Source organism: Ruditapes philippinarum, unplaced genomic scaffold (assembly GCF_026571515.1).
Source record: "Ruditapes philippinarum isolate M1 unplaced genomic scaffold, ASM2657151v2 ctg5521_1_1_1_1, whole genome shotgun sequence".
NCBI classification, from domain to species: Eukaryota; Metazoa; Mollusca; class Bivalvia; order Venerida; family Veneridae; genus Ruditapes; species Ruditapes philippinarum.
Window position 1 is genome coordinate 73,365 of NW_026865851.1, and position 20,105 is coordinate 93,469.

General features: G+C 34.6%; 1 protein-coding gene across 1 annotated transcript in view; it reads right to left on the bottom strand.

The window, feature by feature from the left end:
- LOC132730558 (hemicentin-1-like) overlaps nucleotides 1-20,105 on the bottom strand; it is a 55,617-nt gene that overhangs the window by 25,982 nt on the left and 9,530 nt on the right. The window contains exon 4 of the mRNA XM_060716516.1: nucleotides 9,901-10,167. Coding sequence (XP_060572499.1) covers nucleotides 9,901-10,167 — 267 coding nt within the window. The remainder of the gene's footprint in view (nucleotides 1-9,900; nucleotides 10,168-20,105) is intronic.

Genomic DNA, 20,105 nt, shown 5'->3' on the forward strand with positions numbered 1-20,105 from the left:
AGGTCAATGTGACATTGACCTTTGACCCCTTGACCCCAAAATCAATAGGGTTCATCTGCTGGTCATGAACAATCATCATACTAAGTTTGAAGTTCCTTGGCCTAAGCGTCCTTTAGGTATTGAGTTGAAACTGTTTTTAACTTCAAATCAATGTGACCTTGACCTCTGACCCCTTGACCCCAAAATCAATAGGATTTATCTGTTGGTCATGACCAGTCATCTGCTGTTCATGAGCAATCACCATACCAAGTTTGAAGTTCCTAGGCCTAAGCCTTCTTAAGTTATTGATCAGAAACCGTTAATACTAACAAGGTCAATGTGACCTTGACCTTTGACCCCTTGACTTCAAAATCAAAAGGGTTCATTTGCTGGTCATGACCAATCATCACACCAAGTTTGAAGTTCCTCGGACTCAGAGTTCTTTCATAATTGATGGGAAACTGATTTTATTAACAAGGTGAATGTGACCTTGATCTTTGACCCCTTGACCCCAAAATCAATAGGGGTCATCTGCTGGTCATGAACAATCACCATACCAAGTTTGAAGTTCCTAGTTTTAAGCCTTCTTAAGTTATTGATAGGAAACTGTTTTTACTTACAAGGTCATTGTGACCTTGACCTTTGACCCCTTGACTCCAAAATCAATAGGGGTCATCTGCCAGTCATGATCAATCATCATACCAAGTTGGAAGATCTAGGCCTAAGCCTTCTTTAGTTATTGATCAGAAACTGTTCTTACTTACAAGGTCAATGTGACCCTGACCTTTGATCCATTGACCCCAAAATCAATAGGGGTCATCTGCCGGTCATGACCAACCATCATACCAAGTTTTAAGTTCCTAGGCCTAAGCCTTCATTAGTTATTTATCGGAAACCGTTTTTACTTACAAGGTCAATATGACCTTGACCTTTGACCCCTTGACTCCAAAATCAATAGGGGTCATCTGCCAGTCATGACCAATCATCATACCAAGTTTGAAGATCTAGGCCTAAGGGTTCTTTAGTTATTGATCAGAAACTGTTTTTACTTACAAGGTCAATGTGACCTTGACCTTTGACCCATTGACCCAAAAACCAATAGGGGTCATCTACTGGTCATGACCAATCATCATACCAAGTTTGAAGTTCCTAGGCCTAAGCATTCTTTAGTTATTGATCGGAAACAATATTTACTTTCAAGATCAATGTGACCTTGACCTTTCACCCCTTGACCCCAAAATCAATAGGGGTCATCTACTGGTCATGGCCAATCATCATACCAAGTTTGAAGTTCCTAGGCCTAAGCGTTCCGAAACCATTTTTACTTTCAAGGTCAATGTGACCTTGACCTTTGACTCTGAAATCAATAGGAGTCATCTACTGATCATGACCAATCACCATACCAAGTTTGAAGTTCCTAGGCCTTAGGGTTCTTTAGTTATCACTCGGAAACCATTTGGTCTACGAACCGACGGACTGATAGACAAATGCAAAGCAATATACCCCCTCTTCTTTGAAGTGGGGGCATAATAAATAATGGCATTAGACATTCTGCTGATCTTAACTTATATCAGATCCATCTGAAATAATATTTATGTAGTTTTTTATATTAGGGATTTACAACGTATGAACATTTTCTTTTAAAAAAATAAAACTGGGAAAAAAGTATTTTTGTTTAATTATTTTAAAAATGATGTTAAAAAAATATCGTATCTTTAGTAAAAACAAGGGGCATTGGTAATATTTTTCCCGAAAACAGGGCCCTCTTAAAAGGGCAAATTTCTTCAAAAAAAAAATCAAAACAAAACACCCAAAATCATCACAGGGCCACAAAGGGAGGGAAAGGTGAAGAATTCTTTTTAAAATTTTCTTTAAAAACTTGGAAAAAAATGGGGATGGCGCATTGCCCCTCAAATTTTTTGAAAAAAAGAACCCTATATAATTCCCCTTGTCCCACAATACCTTACAAAATTTTGAAAAAAAAGACCGGGATAAAATGTTAACTTTAATTTTTTAATTTACAGAACATCAAAACGTATGAAACATTAAAATGCAAGCCCAGTTGAAAAAAGAAAGAGTCTATTTTAACATTAAAATTTAAAGTGTTTTTTAATTGGTTTTGTTTTAAGATAAAACTTTTTCAAAATTTTTGCTGAAAAATGTACAAAGCAGCCTCTTTTACGGGTGTTCCCCTTTAAAAAACACTTTTACACTGACAAATAGTTGATTTCCCTTGTTTTTTTACTCCATGTGTTTTGTGCAATCAGGAAACCTTTGCGACCCTGTAATTAATTTCTTGCCCCCCTTTTTTTTTTAATTTTTTGTTTATGGGTTTAATTTTTTAGATGAATTTTATGGTTCCCTCTTTAAAATCAAATAAAAAAGAAAAACAATGTCATGAAATTAATAGGGCTATGTAAATTTTCAAATTTATTTGTCAAATTTTTTAAAATAAAAAAACCTGTACATTTTTAAATAGTATTTAATTTTTAATTTTTAATGAAACCCAAAAAAACACAATAAAAACTTCGTCTAAAAAAGAAAACCCTGGCATCCCACATTTAAGGGGGAAACAAATTTCATAACTTTTTTGGTGTTGTTTTTAAAATTTTTTATACCCTTTTTAAATTTAAACCCCAAAATTTTGAAAAAAAATTTATTTGAAAAACTCAAAACTGAAAATAAAATTCCCTTTTTTAAACAATCAGGAAAAAATTTTAAGGGAAACTAAAAAAGCCTTTTAAACTTGCTGACTCTTACCCATATTACAACATGCCAAAAAACCTTTACGGGCATCCGGGAAAGTCTCGAAATAAAGGGGTTTATTGGACTTTTCCCTAGATGATTTTGTCCCGGAAAATTAAAAACAGAGGGCCAAGATGGGCCCGAGGTCGCTCGCCCCCAAAAACCTCTTTTCCCGTGTTGGGGAAATTTAAGTTTTTTAATATTTTAAAATTTGGGGCATAGAATAAATTTTAAAAAATTTTAAATTTTTGGAAAACCTCCCGGGGATTTAAGGGTTTTGCTTTAAAAGGGCTAAACAAAGTTAATTTAAAAAAAATTGATAAAAGACCCACTAAGAAAGCTACAAATTTGGTGATCAACTATCAAATTTTTCGTAGGGAAATGATGTTCGAAATTTTTTCCCATTTTACTTTATGGCCAACCCAAAAGGGGCCCAATCAATTTAATATAGCAAATTTTCTAAAGGAATCCCAAAAAAATGCTTAAGAAAACCTGGGTTTATGGGGCATCCCAAAAATTGGGGTTTTTGAAGTTTTAAGGGGAATTTAACCGTTTTCTTTTTTAGCTTAAAGGGCCCGGGGGCCCTAAAAAAAATTTTTGGAAAATTTAATTTAGGCAAATTTTAAAAAAGGCCCCACCAAATGCTAAAGGGGCAAAAGGTTTGGTTACATCCAAACAATTGGGTTTGAAAGAGAAAATTTTTAGTTTCTTTAAATTTTCTTAAACGCCCCTAAAAGGGGTTAAAATTTATAGCAAATTGATAAAAGCAACCCCAATAATACCCCAAAAACAGACAAAAACTTGACTCCATCCCTTTTTTCTTGTAGAATTTTAAAAATATTTTTTTTTTAAATTTAAACTGCGCTAAAAAAGGCCCAATAAAATTTATATGAGGAAACATGTAAAAAAAATAGCCAAAATGCTAAAAATAAAGTTTGGTGACATCCTCGTTTTCTGTTAAAAAAGAAATTAAGTTTTTTCTATTTTTAGGTAAGGACCTTTAAAAAAGGGGGAATCAAAATTCTATAAGCCAAAATTTAAAAAAATCCCAAGAAACTCCAGGGCAAATTTTGATCCTCATCCATTGTTCTTTTGAAGAACAGTTTTAAAAGGTTTTCCAAATTTTTTCCGGGGACCCCAAAAAGGGGCCCCCCAAAAAAATATGAAGAAACTTATAAAAGACTTCAAAAAAGCACAAAAAAGGGTTTGGTGTTAACCCCCCTCAATTTTTTCTGTGAAAAAAGATTTTAAAGGTTTTTTCTATATTTGCTCTGGGTCACTAAAAGGGGGAAACGGAAAACATGAGCAAAATAACCCTGTCCCCTTGGGCACAAGGATCTACAGACCAAATTTTAAAATAAAACCCGTTTTGAGTTTGAGAAGGAAAAACCAAATTTATCATGAAAAAGGACGGGTGGCGCCAACCCTCCCCCTTTTAACCCAATACTCCACCCGGAACTTTGCCCCGGGTAGCTTAAAAGGTCCAGATGGCCGTAGACCCCACCCCCATCAAATCATGCAATTTTTGAAAAAAATTCCAAATTTACGACACTTGAGACAAAAAATTTAACTAGAGGGTTTTTTTTTTGTTTGATTGGGTTTTTCGGGAAAAATCGACACAGGGTTTTGGGATATCCGATTCCCGCTTTCGGGGGGGAGGAAGCTCAGGGGCCCCTTCCTGCATTTTTTTCACATGAACAGGACCTGAGTTTGAACCCACGTTCCCTAAAATAGCTGGATGCTTCCCCAATGTTAAAATCCAAAGGCCCCGCGGGGTTCGAAACCCCCCGCTGTGAAGGGAAATTTTTGAGCAACTACCCTTTAAAAATCCGGCCCCCACGCCCCCCTAAGGTTTTAAAAGGGGTTTTAATTTCCCTATTTTAGCTTTGGTTTAAATTTTTCGGAAAACCGGGGACCTATTAAACTGATCAAAAAATCATAAAAAAAAACTTTTGACCCAATTTTCCGGTATTTGATCAAAAAAGTAGCCCCTTTGTGTTAAAAAAAGATTTTCTATTTTTTGTCCTGTTTACCTAGTTTTTATCCCCCGGAAAGACTTATGTTAAAGTTAAGGGGACAATTTCTTTGACAAACCTCCTACCAAAATTTAGCAATTAGTCAAAAAGGAGGGATTAGCCCCGAGGGCCACCTGGGTTAAGAGGCCTTTCCCCCCCCAAACCCCCCCCCCAATTTTTTCCGGGAAAAAGCCGCGAAAGCGGAATTTTTTGAAATTGTTTATTCAAAAAAAGTTTTCTTAAACCGCCAGTAGTTAAAAACTACTCCCGGAAAAGAAATTCGGAAGGACGGGGAAAGGGGGGGACCGGAGGACTCAAGGGAAAGTAAAAATGTGGACTCTAATTTTTCTTCTATTTTTTTTTTCCACACAAAAGAAAATAGCCCAAAAAAAAGCATTAGGGTGAAAACATCAAAAGAAAAGCGTTACCTTTTTCCCTTTACCAATAAATTTCTGTTTTGGGGGTGGGGGGGACGCAAAGGCCGGGCCCGGAAAAACGCCAAAATATATTTCCCCCCCGTTCCTCGGGGTGGGAAAACAAAATTTTGACAACCCAAAAAGATTTCATGCAAAATCAAGCTCTAAATCCCGGGTTTTTTTTAAAGAAATTTTTTAAGTTTTTCATAACTATGTTAAAAAAAGAATGACACCCCCGGCCAGTTTAACCCTGTTTTTTATTTAAAAAAGGGGACACTCACTAGAAATGTTTTTTGTTTAAAATTTTAAAACTGGGTTTTGGGTTTTTTAAAAAGATTTTTAATTTTTTTCTTACAAAATTTTTAAGGAAAAACAATAACCCCCGGGGGGCCAAATTTTAAACCCCGGGCTTTTTTTTGAAAACTTGTTTGACACTCCAGAAGAATTTATGCTAAAAATCTAAATTAGCTATTTGGGGTTTTTTAAAAAAGATTTTTTTTAATTTTTTCTAAAAAACATTTTAAAAAAAACAAAGAACCCCGGGGGGGGGGCCAATTTTTCCCGGGGGTTTTTTTTAAAAAACTTGGGGAACCCCTTGGAAAATTTTATGGTAAAAAATCTAAACTCTAGCCCTTTTAGTTTTTTTAAAAAAGATTTTTTAAGGGTTTTTTTATATATTAAGGGCAAAACAAAAAAAAACCCGGGGGGGGGCCAAATTTTTACCCAGGGGGTTTTATTTTAACAAAAATTTGGGAGAACCCATTAAAAATTTTCTGTTTAAAATCTTAGCTCTAGCTCTTTGGTTTTTTTTAAAAAGGGTTTTTAAAAATTTTTCCCATCATGCTAAAAAACTAAGTCTACTCTTTTAGTTCTTTTAAAAAAGATTTTTATTTTTTTTCTATATTTTAAGGCAAAAACCAAAAACCGGGGGGGGCCCAATTTTTATCCAGGGGTTTTTTTGAAAAATTTATGACATCTTAGAAAAATTTTTATGCCAAAAATTTTGTTACTCTTAGGTTTTTTAAAAAAATTTTAAGCTTTTTTTTTCATTGCTTTTCCCAAGGGGGTTCTGCATGGGAAATTTAAAATTTTTTAACCAATTTTAAATTTTAAAAACCAAGGAAAAATTCCCGTGGTTTGGGTGAAAATTTGGGTTAGTGGTTAATAGGGGGTGTCATTTAAAGTAAAAATTTTGGAAGGGTGCCCCAAAAAGGCCCCTGAAAAATCCTAAAAACTTACCACTTCCCAAAAGTGTTTAAAAAAGTTTTCCCCATTTGGGTTTTTTGAGGGTGTTTTTGACCCCAAATTTAAATTTACCAGAACCCCCCAAAAATTCAGCCAAATTCCGGGTATTTTAATCCAAAAAAGACCATGAGTGATAAAAAGATTCTTTTATTTTAAATCCCTTTAAACCTTTGTTTTTATCCACCCCAAATCCAGGGTTAAACTATCCGAGCTATTTAAAAAAACTGACCAAATTGATTGATTGAGGGGAAAAATTACCCTAAGTTTACAAAAGGTTTTTTTTTAGTCCCGTACCCCAGTTTTTATCTGGAACCCCTGTTTGAATAAAACCCAAACTAAAATTTCCTTTAAAAAGGGATCCCTTTACGCTCCATGTGTTTAGGCAAAAAATGACCCCTAATTGTTACCAAAAAATTTGGGCGGCCCCGGGGATTCAAAGATCCAAAACTCGGCAAAAAACCTTAAAATTATTTAAAGAGCAATTAAAACTAATAAATTTATTTTTATTTTAGTAAAGTTACCTTGTCATGGGCCCAAAAGCTTCCCCAATGAGGTCTTTTATAACTTTTATAGAACAGAATTTAAAAGATTTCCCAAATCCCCCCCCTCGGGGGTTTTTTTATGAAAAATTTTAATTTGGGGCTATTTTAAAAGATTGGGGTTTGGGTCTCAGGACTTTCAGTCCAAAATTATGATCAATGCTAGATGTTCAAATTCAACAATAAATTTATCAAAGAAATAAAATGAAACACAGAATTTAACAAGAGGGCCATCAGAAACAACTGCTTTTCAGAGTTGGAAATTATCCATTGTCAATATTTTCTGATATCTAATTTGAGCATAGAATATGTTTAAACAATAATTTGAAGAAATGCCATGACCTGGGGCATTTAAGCTTCAGCTTAAACACCGCCAATCAAATTAATATGAGCAAACTTGATAAAAGACTACCTAAGAATGCTACAAAGTTTGTTGATCATCTATCAATTATTTCAGTAGGAAATGTTCAAAAGTTTTTTTATATTTTTAGCTTTAGTGGCCCCTAAAAGGGGCCAATCAAATTAATATGAGCAAGCGTACCTAAGAATGCTACAGACAAAGTTTGGTGATCATCCATCAATTAGTTCTGTAGAAATAGACGTTTAAAGGTATTTCTGTTTTTAGCTTTAGCTGCCCCTAAAAGGGCCAATCAAATTAATATGATCAAAATTGATAAAAGACTACCCAAGAATGCTACAGACAAAATTTGGTGATCATTCATCAATTAGTTCTATAGAAGAAGATGTTTAAAAGTTTTTCTATTTTTTAGCTCTAGGAACAGGGGCCAATCAAATTATTATGATTAATCTTGATAAAAGACTACGCAAGAATACTACAGAGACAAAGTTCTTGTTGTTGTTGTTGTTGTTACTTGTAGTATATTAATAGATACAGGCAAAGACCAATAAATACAGGGCCGGCAAAATCAATTGTCCGAGTTGCCCGAGTCGTAAAATTGTAGGTCTGGGCAAGTAAAATTCTGCAGTTTACTTGTCCGTGGACAAGTAAATTTCGGTGGCTAAAAGAGGAATTCTGAAGAAAAAAATCTAGGTCTTTTCTAATAGATCTAAATCAGAAGAAAAATCGCACTTTTAATACGAAAACTAGCGTGTGAAGTGTGGTGTCATTCCTGAGGGCATTCCGTGCATATTAGGGTGTAACTATTTTAAGTGTTTACATAAATAGCGACCAACCAGGCTTGGGGTTTTCCTTATGTCATGCAGTTACTGCATGCGCGCGGCAATTAACTGTATCAAGGTCACTATGTGGGTACATGTTTGTTTTGGTTTATGACCGCCGACTTAGCCTCTGCAATAAAATATTTTCGGTAGCAAAGGGGATTCTGCCATAAAATTGACTTGGAAGCTGTGGTCTTTTCAAGCGCATTTATTGTTTAGATAGCAGACACAGCATCAATCTCGCAACAATTGTCTTTGAAATACCGCTGTGTCGTATGAACATTTAATACATTGTATAGCTTTTCCAGGTCATTCGGGAATATTTACGCTCACATCGGCAATTTGACTGCTTGAATTTATGTGGACAAAGTCATTTTATAATTTATTTTATGTAAAGATTTCTTGTGAAAATGCCTTTGTTTTTGAATGTCTAATACTGGTGTTAATTTATACATGTCAGTTTCTTCGTCGTCGATGATAATGATGTCAAAATTTTCACAATTCATCTGCTGCAACCAAGCGTATATACGTATATGATATTACATTCTGTGGCAATCATAATTATATCGTTAAAAAAGCCAGATGTCATCAATTTGACAAATCTAACTCAAGAGTACATATGATTTTTTAACAGGATTCAAATGAATTATTATATAGATGAATAGAATAAGGAGTGAATAAATAAGAAATGGTACCAGAGTGCAAAAAAATGAAGACAATATTTTAGAGCAATTTGGGTGCAAGGAAAACTAAAAAAATGCTGGCAAAAGTCAAAGACCAATGCTCCTTCCAGTAAAATATACACAATTTGTCGATCACTGTTGTTCTACTTTAATCTACTGCCGTTAACATTTTATAAATATATTATATTATAATCATAATATATTATATTATTAAACATATGGCACAGAATGTTTAATAAAATTGAAAGAAAGTTCATAATCATATTGCTCTTCTTTATTGACATTTGCAGTAAATATTATATATAAATACGGACAAGTGAACATTGAGTACGGACAAGTAAATTTCTTAGGTTACTTGTCCGTGGACAAGTACAATTTTCTGAGATTTTGCCAGCCCTGAAATATATATGGTTATATAATGCACAAATCTGAGAAAATTCAGATATTTAACCTTCAAGGTCAAGGTCATTAAAAGGCCCAAGTCAATTTGGGTTTGATAAATAACAAGATCTTGTCCTTAAGAATGTTCTGTTATAATATGAAGTTGATCCTTTCCATTATAGCAAAGTTACAGCCAGTTACAGCCAAAACAATGAAAATTTCAATAATTTGACCTTCAAAGTCAAGGTCATAAATGAGTGAAGGTCAAGGTATGTCTGCTTATTTTTGAGGGTTATCCTTGAAGATTATTATGTTCAAGTTTGAAGACAATCCATTCAAAAATAACAAAGTTACAGCCAATAATAGCAAAAACAAGCAAAAATTTGACTTTTAACCTTGAAGGTCAAGGTCATTTATGGATGAAGTTCACAGTTAGTGTGGTATACTGAAAGGTCTTGTCCCAAGGATAGTTGTGGCCAAGTATATAGACAATACACCGAGAACTAAAAAAGTTATGATCCAGGTACAAGTTTGCAGATGGCAAGGCTGCTGCGACTATAACAATACCTCTACTTTTTTTTTCAAAAAAAGTTGAGCTAAAAATGAAATTACTAGATACAATATTATTATGAACATAAATTGATTCAATTTGTAAGAAGATAAATATCAAAATACAAATATCTTTTTAATAATACAAATTCCTGATTTATATACTTACATCTAACGTAAATAGTAACCCTCTTTTCCCTCCATCTAGACTGCATGTCACCATTAGTAGCCCTGCATGTATAATTTCCAGCTGATGATTTTTGTATTTGTCTCAAAGACAGAGTATCTGTATTGTCAATAATCCGATTATCTTTTGTCCATTTATATGTACATGCTGGAAAACAGTCAGCCTCACACTTTATATTGTGTAATTTTGTTTCCTCATCAACTGTATATACCAATTTCCCATTTGTTACACTTATAGAATCAGGACCAACTGTAAAACAAAATTAAAAGTATGTAAATACCAGGATAAAATGCCTCCTTTTTTAAATGGTTAATGTCAAAAGTTCATTTTTTTTTAATTTAACCATTGCTACAAACTAGATGCCCAAGGGCAACATGTCAAGCCCGCTGTAAGATATGACCTTGATCTAGTCAATAGGTTCTTGTGCGAGACACGCCGTCTTATGATGTTGAACATTTGTGCCAGGTAATTTGAAGTTTAAGCTGCTGGTGATAATGTTATGGTGGGAAAACTTGTTTGAAACCATTTTTTTGCATTTGACCTTAAAGTAAGACCTTGACCTTTGACCTATCTACAAAGTTCTTGAGCCCAACACACAATCTCATGATATTTAACACATGAGCCAGGTTATTTTAAATTCACCAGCAATTAATAGAGTTATGGTGAGAAATGATGAAAAGAAAACAGAATGAAAGTAACTAATTGCTTAATATTGTTCTTGTCATTATGTCATAATATTATTTAATTAGCTGTTACACGGATAAAAGCAAATATATGCAAGAGGGCCATGATGGCCCTCAGTCGCTCACCAGAAACAACATAAACAAGAGGGCCATGATGGCCCTGAAGTTGCTCACCTGTATATAGGCCCCCCCAACCCCCCCCCCAAACGTTGCAGGGCCAATTTAACCCAAGGGCTTTTATTTGCACAAACTTGGTAGACACCCATAAGAAGATGTTTCATGCTAAACATCTAAGCTCAAGCTCATTGGGCTTTTTAAAAGAAGATTTTTTTTAAGTTTTTACTATACACATATAGTTAAAAACAATGACACCCCTGGGGCCGGGCCAGTTTTGACCCCAGGGCTTTTATTTGAACAAACTTTGTAGACACTTACTAGAAGATGTTTCTTGCTTAATATCTAAACTCTAGCTATTTGGTTTTTTTCAAAGAAGATTTTAAGTTTTTGCTATACACATATAAAGACAATCAATGACCCCCGGGGCGGGGCCAATTTTGACCCCAGGTCTTTTATTTGAACAAACTTGGTAGACACTCACTAAAAGATGTTTCATGCTTAATATCTTAACTCTAGCTATTTGAGTTTTTTCAAAGAAGATTTTTTAAGTTTTTGCTATAGACATATAAGGAAAATCAATGACCCCCCGGGGCGGTGCCAATTTTGACCCCAGGGCTTTTATTTGAACAAACTTGGTAGACACCTATTAGAACATGTTTCATGCTAAATATCTTAGCCATAGCTCTTTGAGTTCTTTTAAAGAAGATTTTTTAAGTTCTTACAATATGCATATAGGGAAAATCAATGACCCCCCGGGGCGGGGCCAATTTTGACCCCAGGGCTTTTATTTGAACAAACTTGGTAGACACTTATTAGAACATGTTTTATACTAAATATCTTAGCTCTTACTCTTTTGGTTCTTTAAAAGAGAATTTTTTAAGTTTTTACTATATGCATATAGGGAAAATCAATGACCCCCTGGGGCGGGGCCAATTTTGACCCCAGGGCTTTTATTTGAACAAACTTGGTACACACCTATTAGAACATGTTTGATGCTCAATATCTTATCCATAGCTCTTTGAGTGCTTTAAAAGAAGATTTTTTAAGTTTTTACTATATGCATATAGGGAAAATCAATGACCCCCCGGGGCGGGGCCAATTTTGACCCCAGGGCTTTTATTTGAACAAACTTGGTAGACACTTATTAGAACATGTTTTATACTAAATATCTTAGCTCTTACTCTTTTGGTTCTTTAAAAGAAGATTTTTTAAGTTTTTACTATATGCATATAGGGAAAATCAATGACCCCCCAGGGCGGGGCCAATTTTGACCCCAGGACTTTTATTTGAACAAACTTGGTAGACACTTATTAGAACATGTTTCATGCTAAATATCTTAGCTCTAACTCTTTTGGTTCTTTAAAAGAAGATTTTTAAGTTTTTACTATAATTATGCATATAGGGAAAATCAATGACCCCCTGGGGCGGGGCCAATTTTGAACCCAGGGCTTTTATTTGAACAAACTTGGTAGACACCTATTAGAGCATGTTTGATGCTCAATATCTTAGCCATAGCTCTTTGAGTTCTTTAAAAGAAGATTTTTTAAGTTTTTACTATATGCATATAGGGAAAATCAATGACCTCCCGGGGCGGGGCCAATTTTGACCCAGGGCTTTTATTTGAACAAACTTGGTAGACACCCATTAGAACATGTTTCATGCTAAATATCTTAGCTCTAGCTCTTTGGGTTCTTTAACAGAAGATTTTTCAAGTTTTTTCTATATGCATATAGGGAAAATCAATGACCCCCTGAGGCGGGGCCAATTTTGACCCAAGGGCTTTCATTTGAACAAACTTGGTAGACACTCATTAGAAGATGTTTCATGCCAAATATCTAAGCTCTAGCTCTTATGGTTTTTTAAAAGAAGATATTTAAAGTTTTTTCTTTCGGTTGCCATGGCAACCAGAGTTCTGCATGGAATTAAATTCTTTAAACAATTTTTAAAGGTGACCACCAAAGGAACATTCCTGTGAAGTTTTGATGAAATTGGCTTAGTGGTTTATGAGGAGATGTCATTTAAAGTAAAAGTTTACAGACGGACAGACGACGGACGGACGGACGCCGGACGAAAAGCGATCACAAAAGCTCACCCTGTCACTTTGTGTCACAGGTGAGCGAAAAATATATATGACCAAACTTGATAAAAGACTATCTAAAAATGCTACAAAGTTTGGTACCAAATCATCTATCAATTATCTTAGTAGGAAATGATGTTCAAAGGTTTTTCAATTTTTGGTTTTAGTGGCCCCTAAAAGGGGCCAATCAAATTAATATGAGCAAACTTGATAAAAGACTACCAAAGAATGCTACAGACAAAGTTTGGTGATCATCCATCAATTAGTTCTCTAGAAAAAGACATTTAAAGGTATTTCTATTCTTAGCTTTTGCAGCCCCTAAAATGGGCCAATCAAATTCAAATGAGCAAACTTGATAAAACACTACACAAGAATGCGACAGACAAAGTTTGGTGATCATCCATCAATAAGTTCTGTGGGAGAAGATGTTTAAAGGTTTTTCTATTTTTAGCCCTAGAGACCCCTAAAAGGGGCCAATCAAAATAATATTAGCAAACTTGATCAAAGACTACCCAATAATGCTACAGACAAAGTTTGGTGATCATCCATCATAAGTTCTCTAGAAATAGACATTTAACGGTATTTCTATTTTTAGCTATAGCGGCCCCTAAAAGGGGCAAATCAAAATAATATGAGCAAACTTGATAAAACACTACCCAAGAATGCTACAAAGTTTGGTGATGATCCATCAATTAGTTCTGTAGGAGAAGATGTTTAAAGGTTTTTCTATTTTTAGCCCTAGAGACCCCTAAAAGAGGCCAATCAAAATAATATTAGTCAACTTGATATAAGACTACCTAAGAGTGCTACAGACAAAGTTTGGTAATCAGCCATCCATTAGTTCTGTAGAAATAGAAGTTTAAAGGTTTTTCTATTTTTAGCTTTAGCGGCCCCTAAAAGGGGCCAATCAAATTCATATGAGCAAACTTGATAAAAAACTACCCAAGAATGCTACAGACAAAGTTTGGTGATCATCAATCCATTAGTTCTGTAGAAGAAGATGTTTACAGGTTTTTCTATTTTTAGCTCTGCTGACCCCTAAAAGGGGCAAATTGGAATGACATGAGCAAATTCAAGTGTGACTGTCACAAGGATGCTACAGACCAAATTTGAAGTAAATCTGCTAAGTAGTTTCAAAGAAGAAGACGATTGTTGACGCATGACGGCGGACGCAGGAGCATCCCCCTTTGACACTTATAGCTCACCTGGTGAGCTAAAAATCAGTCAGGGTAGTTTAAATGACCAAATAATAACTAAGTGACATCCTCTAAAAATTGGAGATTTTAATCCAAGTAAGACTGTTTATCTATGCAACATTGAGGCAAAAATTGGAGATTTTAATCCAAGTGAGACTGTTTATCTATGCAACAGTGGGGCAAAAATTGGAGATTTTAATCCAAGTGAGACTGTTTATCTATGCAACAGTGAGGGAAACCTCAATAAAAGACATGTCAGCAAGTAAAAGAAACCAACTGTGTTTACTCATAAACCAGATGTTGTTGTTCCACAAAAGAGCATTATAATATCTAAGCCAATTCCTGTTTCAAAAGACTTGGAAACTGGTCCTGAATTAGACAAAAGCAGTACCTGTATTGATTATGAGGAATCCAAACAATCCAGTGCTTCTGTAGAGCTTTAGATCGAATTCACTCTGTTAAAGCCAGCAAACAAACATTTGACAATGAACTTGTGAACAATATAGTTTTTCTACAATAACACTCGAGGGACATTCATCTGATGAGGCCAGTTGTTATGCCCCATATTTGCATGTAAATTTTTTTTCAGGAAATTTTTAAGTTTTGTATTTACAAATATCATACTACAAATATTGTTTAACCCTTTCCCCCATGAGCATATTGTGAAAAATGGCCATTTTCACTGAAAAGCCTCCTCTTACAAGTTCAAACTGCTATGAAACTATGAAAAATGCTTTAATACTAATCAAACTTGGCACAAATGTTGACCGGACCATTGCCTTTGTAAGGACATGCTCAGTCTTAAATTTCCTGTTACCATGGCAACGAGGGGACATCTCAAAATTGCCAAAAATCACTATTTTGCCTCGATTTTTTCCATCAAAATTTATTTCAAAGTGCTGCAACTTCTCAAGGGATTGAGATAGAGTCAAAGGCTTTTCAGCGTTGGTTACACGTTACCTTATGACCTGGGGTCATTTTAAGCTTCTCACAAGTCCAAAATTTTCTTGGCGATTAGGGGGCTCCACCCCCTTCAAACCCCCCAAACAGAAGGGGGCACATCCCCCTTCTGGCAACCCCCTGATGTATCTTTTGGATGGGGGCTGCGCCGAAAAAGTGCTCACTTTTTTAAGCAACATTTCTCAAACGAAAACATGTGTTTGGGGCCCAAATAGGACATTTTTTCAATATTTCAGGCCTAAATAAGGGGTGATCGAAAATGCATTGTTTCGCGTATATATGAGGTAACGGGTTAACAAAAAATGATGAAAAACTTTGGAATCACCCAAAATCTAGTTTTTCCATGTTAATATGTGGTCTTTTAACTAATTTTGGTGAAAAATTGTTGTTTTGAAACATTTATATTTTTTCTAGTTAACCCTTTCCCCTATGAGCATATTGTGAACTAGAAATGTGTCATCATGCCACGGATGCCCCCGCATGCAGCCAAAATTTGAGATGTTATAATATTTAGTTCCAAATTTGTTTGCACAAATTATTTTTTTCATTTTAAGTTCAAAGCCCTTAAAACTTTTCAATGTTAACACAAACCATTTCCATACAATGTTCAAGGCACTGAAATCATTCAGTCTTAACCTTTTGAAAATAGCATATTTCATATTTGTAGCCAAAATAATGGCTACATACATTTCCACAAAAGTATGAGTGCTGAAACTGAAAGTTCAAAATTTTTCCAACATTCAAGAAAGATAAGTTTGTCCAAAATCATTGAACCAAGACCAAATTCAAACTTAAACTGCTTATTCCTAAGATGTATCTATATTATTTTCAAAGTGAAAGGGGCATAACTCTGCCAAAAAATCATCGAACCATGACTAAATTCCAACTTGACCTGCCCATTCCTTTGACATATCCATATGTCAAATTTGAGTTGAATATGTAACACAGTGAGTGTTGGGTAGATAATGAACAGCAACTGTAAATTTCATATTATTTCATGAAAGGGGCTTTACTCTGCCAAAAATCATTGAACCATGACCAAATTCGAACTTGGCCTGGGCATTCCAAAAACATATCCATATGTCAAATTTGAGTTGAATGTGTTGTACCGGTGGGGAGATAATAAACAGAAACTGAAAATTTCATATTATTTTCAAAGTGAAAGGGGCATAACTCTGTCAAAAATCATCTAACCATGACCAAATTCGAACTTGGCCTGTATTTTATCATGACATATCCATATGTCAAATTTGAGTTGAATGTGTTGTACCGTTGGTGAGATAATGAACGGAAACTGAAAATTTCATATTATTTTCAAAGTGAAAGGGGCATAACTCTGTCAAAAATCATCTTACCATGACCAAATTCGAACTAGACCTGTATTTTATCATGACATATCCATATGTCAAATTTGAGTTGAATGTGTTGTACCGTTGGGGAGATAATGAACGGAAACTGAAAATTTCATATTATTTTCAAAGTAAAAGGGGCATAACTCTGCCAAAAATCATCTAACCATGACCAAATTCGAACTTGACCTGTATTTTATCATGACATATCCATATGTCAAGTTTGAGTTGAATGGGTTGTACCGTTGGGGAGATAATGAACGGAAACTGAAAATTTCAGTTTATTTTAAAGTAAAAGGGGCATAACTCTGCCAAAAATCATCGAACCATGACCAAATTCGAACTTTACCTGTATTTTCTCATGACATATCCATATGTCAAATTTGAATTGAATGTGTGCAACCGTTACTAAGATAATGAACGGAAACTGATGATGACGGAATGACGGAATGACGGAACAGGGTAACACTATATGCCCCGGCCATTACATGGCGGGGGCATAATAACAAGAGCTGTCGGTAGGACAGCACGCTTGACTATTCTAAGTGCTTGATAGTTAAAGAGCCTTGATAATGTTAAATTTTTTAAGTTCACAAAAGAGCTATTTTTTTCATAAATTCATGTTATAGGCCTTAGAGAGAGTCTAATTATACAGTATTGGCTTGACTATTCGGAAGGTAATGTCACAAGGGTGTTTAATTGAGTAAAATAATATTAATTACCTATGAATACATAAATTTGACAGAAAAGGTACAAAGGCTTGTTATTAAGGTGTTTTATCAAGTAAATCACTGCTTTATTATTATGAATGCATAAAAGTGTCCCAAAAAAGGTACAAACCCTTCAGTAGTTATTGAGATAGCAGCTTACAAGCAAAACTTTACCATGAATTTCTTAGTTGACAAAGGTGAGAAAAATCAGCCTAAATGCAAGATAGAATTATGGATCAGTGACCTACAATTATGACCCTAAATGCATATGTGAAGTTTTAAATAAATATCTTTAATAGTTATTGAGATATGTAAAACTATCATGTAAACATTAACCAAGAGACTAAGTAGAAAAGGGGATATGAATCAGCCTTAATGCAAGATAGGTTTATGGAACTTGGTCAGTGACATACAATTATGACCCTCCAATTATGACCCTTAGTGCATGTGTAAAGTTTCAAGTAAGTATCTTTGAAGACCTTTAACCAAAATTTCTAAGTTTCAAAGGGGCAAATAATTCTGCAAATATTTCAGGCAGAGTTATGCAATTTTGCAAACTGATATACATTGTTATTATAAAAAAGTATTTTAAATTTCAATTGAATATCTCAAGCAATAATTAAGATATTTGACTTTACAAAATAAAGTTTTCTAAGTTCCAAAGGGGCATAATTCTGTCAATATTGTAGGCAGAGTTATCCAACTTGTCAATCTGATGTACCTTGTTACTATAAATAAGTATTGTAAGTTTCAATTGAATATCTCAAGCAATAACTGAGATATTTGACTTTACAAAAAACTTTAACCAAAATGTCTAAGTTAAAAAGGGGCATAATTCTGTCAATATTGTAGGCAGAGTTATCCAACTTGTCAATCTGATGTACCCTGTTACTATAAATAAGTATTGTAAGTTTCAATTGAATATCTCAAGCAGTAATTGTGATATTTGACTTTACAAAAAACTTTAACCAACGCAGACGCCGACGCGGACGCTGACGCCGACGCCAGGGCGACTAGAATAGCTCTCATATTCTTCGAATAGTCGAGCTAAAAATGGCCATTTTCACTGAAAAGCCTCCTCTTACAAGTTCAAACTGCTATGAAACTGAAAAATGCTTTAATACGAATCAAACTTGGCACAAATGTTGACTGGACCATTGCCTTTGTAAGGACATGCTCAGTCTTAATTTTCCTGTTACCATCTGAGAATCATAATGAGTGTTTCAGAGAAACGTTTTTCAAATGTAAATTCATACCTGAGTACTATTTTGAATAATTTACCTTTTTCGTCTGCTAGAGAGTTTGCACGTTTTACAGGGAAAGTTATGTCTATGATGGCTATTTTAGGGGAAGTTTGCAAACTAATGACTAAAAATCTACACCGTACCAAACTCTCTTTTGTAGACGGATGTGTACAGGAGTTGTTATTCTGGAGAGACCAGTTTAAAAACAATCCTATCAAGTTTCTTTTTATTGAACATACATTTACTATAAATATCTTTTCCGATGCCAGTAGCGTAGCATGTGGGGCTTATATCTTAAACTCTGATAAATGTATTTGTCACAGAAATTGGTCCGAGTATGAAAAAACTGAGAGTTCAACATGGCGGGAGTTGTCTGCAATATATTTTGCTCTACAAAGTTTTGTATTGTTTATTTCTGGTAAATCAGTCCGATGGTGCACCGACAATCAAAATTGTGTAAAAATTATTAACGGAGGGAGTATGAAACCAAAGTTACATTCCCTCGCTGTTAACATTTTTGATTTTTGTATTAAAAACGGTATACTTTTACATATAGACTGGGTTCCTAGGGCGCAAAATCAGTTTGCAGATCAAATAAGTAACTTTTTTGATGTTGATGATTGGGGCGTTACTACAGAATTTTTCAATTTTTTGGATGATATGTGGGGGCCTTTTTCGATAGATTGATTTGCCAATCATTACAATTGTAAAGTTAAAAGATTTAATTCTTTGTTCAGAACAAGTCGATGCATTTTCAGTTGATTGGTCAGGGGAAAATAACTGGCTGGTTCCCCCTGTCACGTTTGTGCCTAAAGCTATCAACCATTTGTTTTGATTGTACCTCATTGGCCATCTGCACCGTTCTGGCCAATGTTGTTTGGTAATAGCAGTATACCCGAAATATACATTCTTGATATTTTGAGTTTTTCCACAAGACTAGACATTTTTGTACAATACTTAAATAGACAAACTATTTTTGGATCTGAAAGTTTCAACAGTAAAGTTTTAGCTATACGATTAGATTGTTCTGTTTAAATATTGAAAGCTATGTTTCAAGCTTTTTTATTTAATAGGTTGTTGAATCTTCTTTGTGAAATCATATCACAGTGTAACACGTGAAAAATGACCGTTCTTATATTTTTTATGTTTTGTTATATGTATAGCGAGCTAGTTTGTTTATTTTTTTAGAACAGTGACGAAATTCAATAAATTAGAATTGTGTGGTACGCCAGCCGTTTGGCAGTGGCAAGCGCCTATTGGCGAGATTTATTAAATTAGAAATTATGTGGTACGCCAGCCGTTTGGCAGTGGCAAGCGCTGATTAGCGAGATTTATTAAATTAGAAATTATGTGGTATCGCCAGCCGTTTGGCAGTGGCAAGCGCCGATTGGCGAGATTTTTTAAATTAAAACTTTGTGTGGTATGCCAGCCGTTGGGCAGTGGCAAGCGCCTATTGGCGAGATTAAATTTTATCAAAATTATAAATTTGTAGTACGCCAGTCGATAGGCAGTAGAAAGCGTCGATGTGCGACATTATTATTTGATAGGTTTAATTTTCTATTTTTACTTCCTGAATTTAAGTGGTCATAATAACGGTTTGACTGTGGTTGATTTTTCCGCTGTGAAGGCAGATTGTAATATTTTCTAATCTTTTTCACGAAAAACAAATCGACTTGAAAAAAGCGTGATGAACAGTTTATTTCTTATGGACTCTGTTTTCAATTATTTTCAGCCTTTTTTCTTTTATATTAAGTTGTATTTTGATTGTTCATATTGTTTGAAACTATATGATTACATTATTATATCGTAAGAATTACTTTTATAATTTTTTTTTTTTCTTGTTACGTTTTA